Source organism: Python bivittatus, unplaced genomic scaffold (assembly GCF_059951505.1).
Source record: "Python bivittatus isolate LINGU-HERP-01145 unplaced genomic scaffold, Pbiv_v1 ctg000370_np1212, whole genome shotgun sequence".
Classification (NCBI taxonomy): Eukaryota; Metazoa; Chordata; class Lepidosauria; order Squamata; family Pythonidae; genus Python; species Python bivittatus.
In genome coordinates this window covers 1,090,735-1,103,786 of record NW_028277062.1, presented here as the reverse complement: position 1 = coordinate 1,103,786, position 13,052 = coordinate 1,090,735, and the positions used below count along the sequence as shown (strand labels likewise).

Here is a 13,052-nt window from a genome sequence, read left to right as displayed (position 1 = left end):
CCCCACGACATTAAGGATGGATAGGAGAAGGTGGTCCAGGGAGATGGGAACGTTTACTTGCTCGGCGCTATTGGTGACAATTCCTTGGTGGAGGCGGAACGCTTGGTCCTGGGAGACCTTCGGAGAGTGGTTGTTCCTCAGGAGACACCACTGGATCTGGGAAGGGAGGAGAAGATGGAGGTGGAGGTGGTGGTGGTTCTGGTGGTGGGGACAACATGGGCAAGTTCATCTCTGTCCCAGCAAGGGAAGGCATCCGACGGGTGGGAGTGGGCTCACCTTCTGCCACACCTCATCTGTCCTGTCGGGGGCATTGCGGTAGGCTGTGGTGATGTCACTCATGGGCAGAGACATAAACTTGAGTGTGTAGTTGCTGAAGAAGAAGAAGATGGGGGGGATGAGCCACTGAAAGTCTCTTTTACAAGGTCCGAACGGCATGCAGAGTCCCAAAGGTGTGTGCCCCAGCGAGCCCCCCTCCTCCCCAGCTTTTTCACCCATGGCCCCTGCAGGAGGCCTCTCTTTATGCAATTGTTTGAGGCATGGGAGGGGGAAATTTTGGCCAGGGGAATAGAGCAGGCGGAAGGAAACACCTGTCTCAACCCATTCCTGCTTTCTGTATCCTACAATGAAATATCATTTAAAAAAATGTTATTGTTTAGAGAGTTTTCTTTCACACGACAAAGTCTAGAGATTTACTTCAACGGAAGGGGTTCTTCTTAGAGCAGTGTTTCTCAACCTTGGCAGCTTGAAGATGTGTGGACTTCAACGCCCAGAATTCCCCAGCCAGCCTTGCTGGCTGGGGAATTCTGGGAGTTGAAGTCCACACATCTTCAAACTGCCAAGGTTGAGAAACGCTGTCTTAGAGGCATCCACAGGGAAGGTCAACAAGTCAAAAGGGCAGCCATGCTTGCACAATCGAAGCCCTGTCCCTTTTGGGTGGGTTCCTGCACCTGAAAAAGGGTGTGGCTTTGATCCCACAGTTACAGCCCCCATCTTGACATTTTTGGCCCCTTGGGGATGCCTCTGGTGTTCCTTAAACCCAATTCCACTCTCAAACATAATTAACTGACATCAATTTGACACACACATATTCAAGGAATGCATGTATTGTTGGAACACTCAGAGGGATGTGACAAGAAGCTGAAATGCTTCTGCAAAGCAGCCTTTGGCAAGAGGTGGTTTGGGGTTTAATCCCACCTTTCTTTAACCGCCATGCTCTGCCAGTCTAGGTCACCGCCGCTCAACATAATGGGCCACTAGGTCTCCTGCCCACCAATTGCTCCACAGGCCGTTCGGTTCCACCTTCTCCGCATCCCAGCCCAACCCACAGCTCAACCACGAAGGAACCCAAGTGGACGTCTCCCTTCAGTTGGGCATCCAACCATTAGTTCAATCTTTAAAGCAGAGCTTGCCAATCACCAGGTTGGTTGAGAGGAACGAGCATGTTCTAGACAAGCAATTTATCTTCCATCATGGAATGAGCTCCCTCAATGATTCATCAAGCTCTGTCATTTGAAGGACATCTCTAACAACCCAATGGAATTCATTGACTCAGTGACTCATCCAGATTCATTATTATTGAAGCCACCCGGTGGACCCATTATTGCTAATGCCATCTTGCTACCAAGGAGCGCACGCCAGTAGCGGGCTGGGTCAAAACCCGCAGCACACGGGGCAGTGGGGCTGTCCCCTTCTCCTTCTCCCTCTCTTTATCTCCCCCACTTCTTCTCTGCCCAACTGAGCTGTGGGTCCTTTCCAAGTGATGCTTTCAGAAGAGCTCCGGCAGGCTTAAACCAATGGTTTGCTTTCTCCCCAGGGGATCGAAAAGTGCCATCAAGAGGGGGGTTGGGCTTCCTCCCTCCAGGTGGGTACTCCTGCTCACTCACTTCTCCAAGGCCCGGGCTACGTCCTGGAAGCCTTGGGCCGTGGTTCCATTCCTGTCCCAGGAAATGCTCCTAGAAAGGAGAAAGACAGTTTTCTCCCCTTGCATGCATCCCCTTCCATGGCACGAGAGGCCTTGCAATCAGCCTCCATCTTCAGGGGCTTCTCCCCACTCCCCACAAGCAGAGAACGCTGCTGGACACCCTCCAGGTCTCCCTACCTGAGGGTGCTGTTGATCTGCAGAGCTTTGGACAACATCTTGGCGCCAAGGTCTTCCATGCTGTTCCCACTCAGGTCCACTTTGGTCAAGCAAGTGTTGCTCCCCAGGGCATTGATCAGGATGCTGCAGCGGGTTTTCAGCCGGGAGTCGGCCACCGAGAAGGACTGTAAGGACTTTGGGGAGGGGGAGAGAGCAGGAGGGAAAGGGGGCCAAGCAGCCAATTTGAATCCCCTGGAAACCCAGCTTCTACTCCTTCCCTTCACCCCAGATGCAATTCTGGGCGGTTCTCATGCAGCCTCCCTGCCTTAAATAAATGTTTTTTTTTTCCTTCCCTCCACCCCTGTCCATACATTCAAGCATTCTTGGATTTCTCTCCTGGATTAATTTTCTTTTCAGGTGGGCAAATCAGAATAGTGTCTAACAAGATGACCCTATCTGCATCCTTAGCTATTGCACAACTGCCTTTATATTTTTTTTAATTACAGGTTGCCAGCCCGCAATGTATTCATTTATTAAAATATATGGTCATGGACCAAACACATACATGGCTACATGTTTGGTCTATAACGATATATTTTAATAAACTGTCAGCCCTGATGTGGATCAGGAGCTCCACAGCCTTAATTTTACTCTGTGTTTTAGCTCCCATCTGAATCAGCCCCTCTGAAACTTTCCCCCCAGAGTATCTAGAATGACAATGTCACGTGCAGCATGACACACACCACCTTCAAATGGTGTCATTGGTATCATTTTCCAATGATGTCACTGACCCCCTTCCCATCAGACACCCAATATACTCCTGGTAGGAACTTTTTACTCTCAATGCAAACAGGAGGTTGGAGGGACCCAGCTTGGAACAAGACTACAAGCAATGTTGGGTGGGAATGATGGGAGTTGAAGCCCAACTTAGTTCTAGGTTGGGGTGCCTTGGTGTCTTTTGGGAAGACCCCAAGCTGCCTGGTCCTGCTTGGAGTTACAGACAAGGCAGACAAGATGCCAGAGGAGATGGGGTGGGGGAGAGAAAATAAAATCTCCCTCTTCTTCTTTCCTTCCATAAAGGCTCATTTTGAGTTGAATAGCTCCTGGAGACTGCTGGACCTGCCTATGTAATTTTCCAAGCAACCAAAAACCTTTCAGGGTGGTTTTTCAAGGTCTACAGTATTCAGCACGCTGAGGGAAATTATCATTTCAATCAAGAAACAATAGAAAGACTCAGACACTGCAACTCACTCCTCAGTCGCACCAAGATCCCATTAATTAAAGAAAAGAGACTGTGGTGAATATGTGTGTGTGTGGGGGGGGGGGCTGTTCAAAATCTGAAAAATTGCAGGAGCAACTCAAGCCCCACTCCATAAAGATGGTGCCTGCAAATGCCCTGGGGGGGGGGGGACAGAGAAAAGACCATAGAGAAGTCTGTCTACCCTTTAACTTTAAGACATGTGGACTTCAACTCCCAGAATTCCCCAGCCAGCATGTCTTACCATTGCCAAGTTTGAGAAACACTGCTCTACCCCCTTGCTCAGCCTGCAAAAGGAGGCTTAAGTAGGCTTGGCAGTTGTGTTCAGCATGAAAAATCCAGATGTTGCTTTAGCATCTCCTGTGAATGCCCTGAAGCCATAACATGACTGATCTTTTTGACCTGGTGTGTTATGCAGATTTTGGGTTTTGTTAACCTGCCCTCAGCTTACAAGCATCGCTAGCTGCCCGGTGGGTTGAACCAAGTTATGGTGGACTGTAAACCTGGCATGCCAAACTGGATAGCTGTAGCTTATTCTACAAACTATGGTTAAATAATAGTTAAGCATAACATGTGAACCCAGGCCCACATCTCTAGAGCTACCTTCAACTTACACCTTTTGTTTGGAGCAACTAAGAAGCCTTGTAAATAATAATAATAATAATAATAATAATAATAATAATAATAAAAAAAATTATTCTACAGAGTTCTGTTTTACACAACCAAGAACTTACGCAGTCTTCTTCTTGGATAAACTGCACTATCTTCTGAAGAATTTCTTCCAGCGTTCTGAGAAAGGAAAGTAAAAAATGCTTTATGTCAACTTCACCACCATCCTCTTCCTCCTCCTCATTTTCCAGACTGGGGAGGAATCACACCCAGTTCCCGAGTTTGCATATTTGGGCTACATAAATCACCTCAAACATCTGCATATGCAGAAAGGCAGAAGCAGGGACACCCACAAGGGGACTCAACATCTGGAAGATGGCACGTGCAGAGCATTGCAACCCAAGCCCCGCCCCTTTTGGACACACTCGTATGAAAGGGGCGGGACTTGGATCACGATGCCATGCTTGCCAGCTATGAAGGTTGACTTCCCCCTGGGGTGCCATTGGACAGAGAGTCAGTTCAGCAATACATAATAAGTAAATTATTAAATTCCCCAGCACTGAAAGATGCTGAGATGAGGAAAGAAAAGATGCCGTACGCTCTTTCTTGGAATAGAGTCTGTCTCTTGCCCTAGTGAAGGCCTCACCTCCCTCATGAAAGAAGGCTTAGAGACCAGCTTATCTGTTACCCCAAAATCTCAAAAATAGCATTAGGGATCCTTGACTCAAAATAGTTCCACCAAAGCCTTGTGCCCCATCCTGATCAAACACAGCTCACTCACTTAAGTTACAGGGGGTCCCCAGTTTTAAGAATGAGTTCTGTTCCCAAGGTCTGTCCGTAAGTCAAATTTGTACGCAAGTCGGAACAGTATGATTGTATGATTCTGTATAAGTACTGTTGGGTAATGAACTCAAACCATTATGTATTTAACTTGAAAGTCTTGGCATCTGTGCTTCGCTGCGTGCAGAACAGTGGTGCACGTACCCCTGCATATACCCACCGGGATTTGACGTTGAAATTTTTTCCCAGCCAGAGATGTTTCAGAGATTTGTTCTTGCTCAGCGCCGGAAGAAGGGTGAGCAAATCTGCATCAAAGCCTGATGGAGCAAGAAAACAGCAACAGATCACGTCCGGAAGAAAACAGTCTTTCCCTGCAGTTTGCTTTTATTACGTGGTTTTTTTTAGTTGCCTTACACATAACTCTTTCTACATTCTTCTACCAAGTCATTTGAATTTGCCAATTACATCTTGATGGGTATTCGTTTTACATCATTTATAAAGCAGATAAAATCCTGCCGATCCCACTCAAATAATGATTCCCCCCTTTATTCTTTAAGGAGGTGGATATTATCAGAGAATTTCTCAAGCAGGGCAACTGAGCAAATCTTACTGGGCTATTTTCCAAGCAATAGATTATCTGAATAATTCCATTGTGGGAAAATAATTGACTTTGCTGCTAAAAGCAGGGAGGCAAGAAGTAACCGGCTTAGTTAACTTTTATTCCTTCCATTGAACGAGTAAAATAAGCCTCATTTTGATGAGAATGCAAGCCTTTTTGAATTCAAGCAATCATTTCATGAATGACCTCCTTCCAAAAGTTCGAGACTTCGTTGCATGCCCATCAAAAATGAAAGAAAATATAAGGAGGAAGCCTGGAAAATACCAAGATCGAATTTGGATGTATCAGAAATGAACAAATGTACTGATGTAAGTTCTTGATCCTCCGCTGTTGGATTTCTTCTCCCAGCAGGACTCACTCAATAAGCAAAGTCTCCATCTTTGGTTTGTTTAGCAACATCTCTCCCCTGACTTCTTCTTCTCTTAACAAGCCAACATCAAATGCCAGGAATAATTTGTGGCTTAATATTCTATCTCATTAAGAAAGTCAACAAGCCCAACTGGGCTGTAATTCTAAACCAAATGTATGCAACCTCCAGTAATCCAGATGTTGCAAATAGGCCCCTCCGCGTATTTATCTGGGCTTGCTTTCTGGTGATGTTGGATAGTCCAATGCAACATCTGGAGTTGCCTGTCCTTGTGCTTAAAAAACTACAGATGTAGGAGTTGTCAGAAGCTGGAGTTGTCAGAAGGAACCTATAGGATGGCGCCTGCCCGTCTGCTGGAGGACAGACTGGAGGAACTTGAGATGTTCTGTCTGGAGAAAAGAAGACTTAGGGGAGACAGGAAATCAGTGATCAGGTACATAGGAAAGAGTTTAGGGAAGACGGTCAGGAATTATTTTCCATGACCACAGAAACTAAGACCAGAAGTAATGGGTAGAAGTTGCAGCTACCTAGACTTTGTTTAAATTTAAGGAGAACTTCCTCATAGTGTGATCTGCGCAACAGTGGAATAGCCTCCATCAGTGGAGGTTTTTAAGAAGAGGAGGACCTTCTTCATGCTGAGGATCCTAAAGGAAGGTGGCTAAACAAGAACGAATCATAGAATCATGGAACCATTCGTCTTCCTGCACATCGCAAAGGGTTGGGCTAGACAACTCCACAATTCTATGAATCTACGATTCATTCGTCAGCCTTACATCCAAACAGGATTTCAGACTCACCATTGTCCGATAGGTCAAGACCACTCAGGGCACTAATCCCGGGCATCTGTTCTTGAAGCACCTGAGCCCCTGGAGAACGGAGCTAAGGGAGAAGGGGGAAAGGAAATCAGGAGCAATCAAAAATGAATTGAAAAGTTCATCAGAAAACACCTGACGTATCAGCCCCCTTCTGATGCAGTCCCCTGCCCTCCGTGTTAAAAGGGGAAATGGAAGGGATGCCATATCCTTAGCACACTAGTTGAAACTATCCTTGAAAGAAAAGAATATAAGTAGTCTTTGACTTACGACCATTTGTTTAATGACCATTTGAAGTTTCAATGGTGCTGAAAAAAGTGACTTATGACCAGTCCACACTTATGCTCGTTGCAGCATCCACCCAGTCACATGATCAGAATTTGGGCGCTTGGCAGCCAGCAAGTATTAATACAGTTGCAGCATCCCGGGGTCACATGATTACCATTTGCAACCTTCCCAGGGGGCTTCCAACAAGCAAAGTCAATGGGGGAAGCCAGATTTGCTTAATGACCATGGTGATTTGCTTAATAGCCGTGGCAAAAAGGTTGTAAAAGCAGGCACGACTCACTTAATGACTGCATTGCTTAGTGACGGAAGCGCCATTCTCAATTGTGGTCATAAGTCAAGGACTACCTGCACAAATGTTTCCTTGTGCTTTTCTCATTTCTTTTCAAAACTCTGCAAATCTGACTATTTTGTCTAGGCAGCATGAGTGAGGCACAACGCCTACAGTTATAGATGGCCAGAAGTGTGATGGTTCCATTATTTTTAACAAGTGCAGGTCTGTTTGGGGGCAGTTCTGCCCTTTTAAATTTGGCATTCATTTCCTATCAGGTTTCCAATCAACTCCATTTCTGCAACCTTCTTCCACCATTCTTCAGATCCTTCAGTTAAAGTTGCCGCTCGGATGCCTAGTTTCACCCCTCAATTTTTATAACATTAAAACATCCATTCAGGATCGCTTCAGTGAAGAACTGTTTGAGTGCAGATTGAAAACACTTAAAAGAAAATTGCTAGCCTATGAAGTTAAAAAAAAAAAAGTCCAGAAGAATTCAGCTTGACTCCTGAGGACTCCCTGGACCTATCCTTGTAGTTTTCATGGTAGCCATTCAGGGCATTTTGCCTTCTTCCTGAATGTTTCTCCGCTTTCTCACATTCACTCACAGCTTTGGGATTTGCTAGTGGTCTCCCATCCACATACTAACCAGGGCTGGTCCTAATTAGCTTCTGAGCCCCCAGACGTTCTACCAGATAATTCCTTGTTCTGAGACCGGTTCCATGGACATATCCATGCCATTTTCTTGGCAGCAGCATAGAAATGGCTTTCCATTGGCTTCTTCCAGAATCCTGTTTCAACATCCCCCTCTAGCCTATAGCCCTGGCATTTCCCAGTGGTCTCCCATCCATGTTCCTACTATATCCCCCCCCCCCGCCCCCTGCTTAGCCTTTCCAGATCAGCCAGTCACCTGCCACCCATTTTAATCCTATTGCTAAAAAGGTGTGTTGTTACTCTATCTCAGTGTCTCTCAACCCTGGCAACTTTAAGAAGCGTGGACTTCAACTCCCAGAATTCCCCAGCCAGCATGGCTGGCTGGGGAATTCTGGGAGTTGAAATCCACTCATCTTAAAGTTGTTGAGGTTGAGAAACATTGCTCTGTCTTCACCATGCTCTGTTACACTGGTTAGTTTGGGGAGGAATAATGAGATACATGCAAACCAGTTATATTTGCCCAAAGGGAAGCAGTTAAGTTGCAGAGTCATTTGAGTGTGGAAGTGTGCACAGGCCAGTCTCACGACAAACATGCAGAAAGGGCCGTGTCCTTTCTGGATAATTCTGCACGTCCCTCCCTTACCTCACATCCGCTCAGATCCAGGTGCAGGTTGCTGAGGTGGGTGTTGACAGACAAGCCTTGCATGAGAGACCTGCACGGAGAACGCAAACGCTGATTATTGCTTTTCAAAGTTTTTGCATGTATTTCTCCCCGCCCAGCCTCTTGGGATTTTGAAGAGGGGGGCGGTTTAATGTAACAGGGCGGCCTACCAAACCACCAAATATTGATAAACAAAAAAATTTTTTTTTAATTAAATTAAAATTTAAAAAATTTAAAAACTAAAAGGCTTTGGATAAAACACAAGGAACAGGCAAACTCAGGAACTGGGTGAAATTGTTACCCCAGAAGTGCCTAAAAAAGCCTCCGTCTTTCCCAATACACACCCACAACAGATGCACACAGAAGAAATGTATTACCAGTGTTTCTCAACCTTGGGAACTTCAAGAGGTGTGGATTTCAACTCCCAGAATTCCCTAGCCAGCCATGCTGGCTGGGGAATTCTGGGAGTTGAAGTCCACACCTCTTGAAGTTCCCAAGGTTGAGAAACACTGTGTATTACCCTAAAGCACTACTTTTGGAAAAGTTCGCCCATCACTTCAAATTTTTAAAAAATGCAAAATAGGCTTTTTTACTTCACTGGGTTCCCCAATTTTCCTTGTTTTAGGAGGGAGGGGATAAAAGCCTGACCCCCCTCCCTTGCAGCAAGGCCCAAGCATATTTTCATTCTTCCAAGTTTTCACCTCTCTCCTTCCACCCTTTTAGCCCCAGGCAATGCCCACTGGCTCCTTCTCGTGACCCTGATGATATTGCACCATCCCTGATACGCCAATCCCGGTTTTGCTCCAGCCGCGGCGCAACGCGGGACCGAGGCAGCGCTTGACGCTCACCGCAATGCTTCTACGGGGACCCTGATGCCCGACAGGTTCACGCAGTTCAGCGAATAGGCACTGCAGAAAAACTGTTTTAAAGATGGGGGGAATTCTTTTCCTTTCCTGCGGAAGAGAGCGTGCCTGTTATTCACGGGCAAGAAAAAGAGCCCTCCTCTTGCAAAGGAAGAAAGAGGATTTCCTTACCGATGGGAAAAGGTGTTCCGCGCAAGGTTGAGGTAGCATAGACGTGGACAGCAGCCGTGTAGCAACGCACTGAAAAGCTACGGGGACAGACAGACAAGCCCACACCGAGGCGTGAACCATGGTCCTGCTCGCCGGCTCGCAGGCCACCACCGAATTTTGCACCTGGGCCCCCGGTCACCCCGTAGGCACTCCGTAGCCAACCCGTCCCCACGTTCTCTGGAAATCTTACTGCGTCTACCGCACAGTCCGTGGAGGACAGGTCCAGATGGATCAAAGCGTTGGGCTGTGCCAGGAATGAGTAGAAACTCTGTAGGGAAGGGGAGAAGGAAAGGGATAAACCAGGATGTTCAAGCTTTTTTGGGGGGATGGGTGGGCAGGGCCATCTCTGGCTCCTGCATCAGAATCTCAGGGCCGTATTTCAACGAGAGGGTTGGGCCGTGATAAAGAAGAGGGCGACATCAGGACAAAAACCAAACTCAGTTCAATTCTCTTCCAGCATCAGTCTCTACCATGTTGGGTTTTTTGGCTTGTCCGATGCTGAATTTTCCCATGATGCTGGAGATAAGGGGAGAATATGGTTTTGGATCCCCCCCAAAGCTGGAAGTCTCATCCAGCAGGCGATCTTCTGGACAATGGTGTGAACTGGCTCCCCAATTCCCCCCTGCAACTTGATGAGAGGCCGGTCACTCACATTTGCCTCGTCAGTGCCCAGAAGACCCGAATTTTTGCTTAAGTCAAGGTGGCGGAGGGAACTGGTGAACGCTGGGTTGGCACTGAAGGTCTGGCACAAAATGGCAAGTCCTGGGGAAGGAAACCGAGAATTGTTTGGGTCTTGAGGGTTTAAGGCCAGCTCCCCCAACTTCGGGATGTGAAGCCCTCAATTCCCAGAATTCTCAGCCATGGCTAGGCTAACTGAGGAATCCTGGGCATTGAAGTCCAGGGGACACTGCCAAGCCATTGCTGAGGATTCTGGGAATTGAAGACCTCACACCTGAAGGATGCCCGGTTAGTTTGGCGTATAGGATTGGTTGAAATCCCTAATCTACCATGAATGCATGTTTTATCAATTTGTGTTTTTTATTCTGTTTTTAAGTGTTAACCATCCAGAGTCATGCATATATAAATACACATATAAATGTATTAAATAAATAGATAAATTCATTCCTTCCTTCCCTGGGCACGCTTTCATTTTCTCTCTCCCTCTTCCAGCTACCTCAAGAAGAAGATGAAAAGAAAGGAAATTGCAGCATTGCAAATTGCTCCAAGATCCTTATCAGAAGCAAAGTACAGCACAATCTTTGAATTGACACATCACCCAGGACTCTTCCTTTGCCCCAGCTGTGCCCCGTGGTACCTTTAGCAGTGATGCTGGTCTTGGAAAGGCAAAGTTTGCTAAGGCCTTTGGGAAAACAGAGTAGCTGCTGACTCAGGGCACTGAGGCCTGTTGAGAGGGGAGAGAAGAACGGGGTCAGGGTCTCTCTTCCCCAGGGTCCACCCCCATTTCAAAGCATGCTTAGATTGGCCCACAAGCCTCTGCGGGATCCAGTGCTTTCATCAAAACGAAGGAGGCAACATGGCACCGTTGCACCGCTGCCCGGCAAGCGCCACTCCTTTCATACGTGCGTGTGACATCACGATGAACATACTAGCACCACTGAGCTCGCGTTGCATTGATTGACTGATCGCATCGATGCATGGCTGGTTTCCCCCACCCTAAGCCCCCTTGCAGATGCCGCCGGATCCCCTGTCCTCAACCCGGTGCCCTCCAGATGTGATATGGCTCTAACGCTCAGAATCCCTAACCCTCGTCGAGTCAGGATCCTGGGAGCTGAAGTCCCACACCTTTGGGGAGCCCTGGGGTCGAGGGCGAGCTCCTTAAATTACCTTTGTCCTCCAGAGGATTGTGCGAGAGGGTGAGGACGTGGAGAGCAGTGTTGGGGTTTTCTGCCAAAACGCAGGCGAGTTTCATGGCAAAATCACTATGGTCAAAGAGAGCAAGAGCAGATCAGTGGGAAATCTTACAAGAGACACATTTTTAAGGACACGTTTACAAGCTCCAAGATGTGGTAACAATGGAGAACAGTGTTCAGTGTCGAGGCAGAGAGAATTCAACACAATGTTCTTTTACCCACAAACATTTGGATCTTTGTTTTCCACAAGCAAGAGCACAGAGGCTAACAACTATACAAGCTAAAACAAGGGGGCAAATTTGGAGGTTATCAGGGCATGCATGGGGATCAAAAAAGTCAAGATGGGGGTCATGAATGTGCAATCAAACTCCACCCCTTTTGTACGTGTGCAAGTACAAATCACATCATCACATTTGCCTTCTTGATCCTTTTGACCATCCCAGTGTGCACCCTGATAATTAAAACGTCTTGGAACACAATAGCTATGAAAGTGAGTTTATAAAAACAAGCACAGAGCCCATGATTTAAAGCAAAAGAACAAGGAGACAAACTTAGAACCTAACTGAAAGATATCACTGAGAAAAGAGCCCCTTCGCTCCCTAATTTAAAAGACCTTAGTCCCCCAACTCTGTTTGGGGGTTATAGTAAAGGGAGGGTCCAAGAAATGGAGCAAATTTGCTGACTTGGGACTTTGGAAATTTCAGAATGGGTTTCCAAGCACAAAACCAGCCTCAGATTGTTTTCTGAAAAGTTGGGTGCAGAACTAGGAGATCCACCAGAAGACCCGAGGAACGAAGAATTCTCTCTGCATCAAACTTTGCGTCAGTAAATGTGAATTTCAAAGTCTAGCCAAGCCTCACGTTTTTAACCCTGCATTGTCCAGCACCAGCTCCTCCAGGTGATGGGACTTGCTCACCGTGTGCAAAATCTGCTCGGCTACTTCAGAGCCCTGAAAAGGAAAGGAAATAGGGGAGCGGAAAGAATAAGGTGGGAGAAGAACTTGAGCTAGCACGTCCTAGGGGAAGTCCAGCCAAACTCTGAGCAAGCTCCTTCCTCATTCATTCATTCATTTTGATAAAAAAACAAAGAACAGCCCTGCTGATCAGACCAAGGCCCATCTTTCTCCCAGTGGCCAACCAGATGTCTGGGGAACTGACAAAGAGATAGACACCTTCTCCTCTCCTGAAGTTGTTCTCCTGCAAGTAAGATTTGGAGGCATCTGCTCCAGACCTGGAGATAATGTGGAGTCTTCAAGACTGAGAGCCCTCAAAAAACCTGTCCTCCAGGAATTTCTCCAATCCCCTTTTTAAAGCCATCCAGGGCGTGCCTATCCCGCCTTGTGGTCATGAAGTCCACAGGTTAGTGATGTGGTGTGTGAAGAACAGCATATTTTGTCAGTTTTTAATCTCCTTCCAGTCCTGATGTCTGGAGAGGAGAAAACTCCCTACCCACTTTCTCCATGTCTGATTTTATTCATCTCAATCACATCTCCCTTCTGTCCCCTTTTGCCAAGCAAAGGAGCCCCAAATATTTCAGCTTTTTCTGAATCAGGAAAGGGGCTGGTTGTCCTCTTCTGCGTTTTTCCAGCTCTGTTATCCACAGTCTCCCCGGTGCAGACATACGATAGATGTGTCTAATGCCACCACAATGTTGGCGTTTTAATTTTCAATCCCTAGCACAGAATTTGCCTTTTTCCAACAGATGCATGGCGAGAT

General features: G+C 46.8%; 1 protein-coding gene across 1 annotated transcript in view; it reads right to left on the bottom strand.

The window, feature by feature from the left end:
* The window catches only part of CARMIL3 (capping protein regulator and myosin 1 linker 3), a 49,989-nt gene that overhangs the window by 12,826 nt on the left and 24,111 nt on the right, over positions 1-13,052 (bottom strand). The window contains exons 10-24 of the mRNA XM_088142235.1: positions 12,198-12,286; positions 11,312-11,406; positions 10,782-10,868; positions 10,119-10,228; positions 9,657-9,734; positions 9,428-9,504; positions 9,242-9,346; positions 8,376-8,445; positions 6,508-6,589; positions 4,945-5,041; positions 4,070-4,124; positions 2,099-2,271; positions 1,884-1,952; positions 277-370; positions 58-156 (exon numbers count right to left, since the gene is read on the bottom strand). Of these exons, the coding sequence (XP_087998361.1) occupies positions 58-156; positions 277-370; positions 1,884-1,952; positions 2,099-2,271; positions 4,070-4,124; positions 4,945-5,041; positions 6,508-6,589; positions 8,376-8,445; positions 9,242-9,346; positions 9,428-9,504; positions 9,657-9,734; positions 10,119-10,228; positions 10,782-10,868; positions 11,312-11,406; positions 12,198-12,286 (1,380 nt within the window). The remainder of the gene's footprint in view (positions 1-57; positions 157-276; positions 371-1,883; positions 1,953-2,098; positions 2,272-4,069; positions 4,125-4,944; positions 5,042-6,507; positions 6,590-8,375; positions 8,446-9,241; positions 9,347-9,427; positions 9,505-9,656; positions 9,735-10,118; positions 10,229-10,781; positions 10,869-11,311; positions 11,407-12,197; positions 12,287-13,052) is intronic.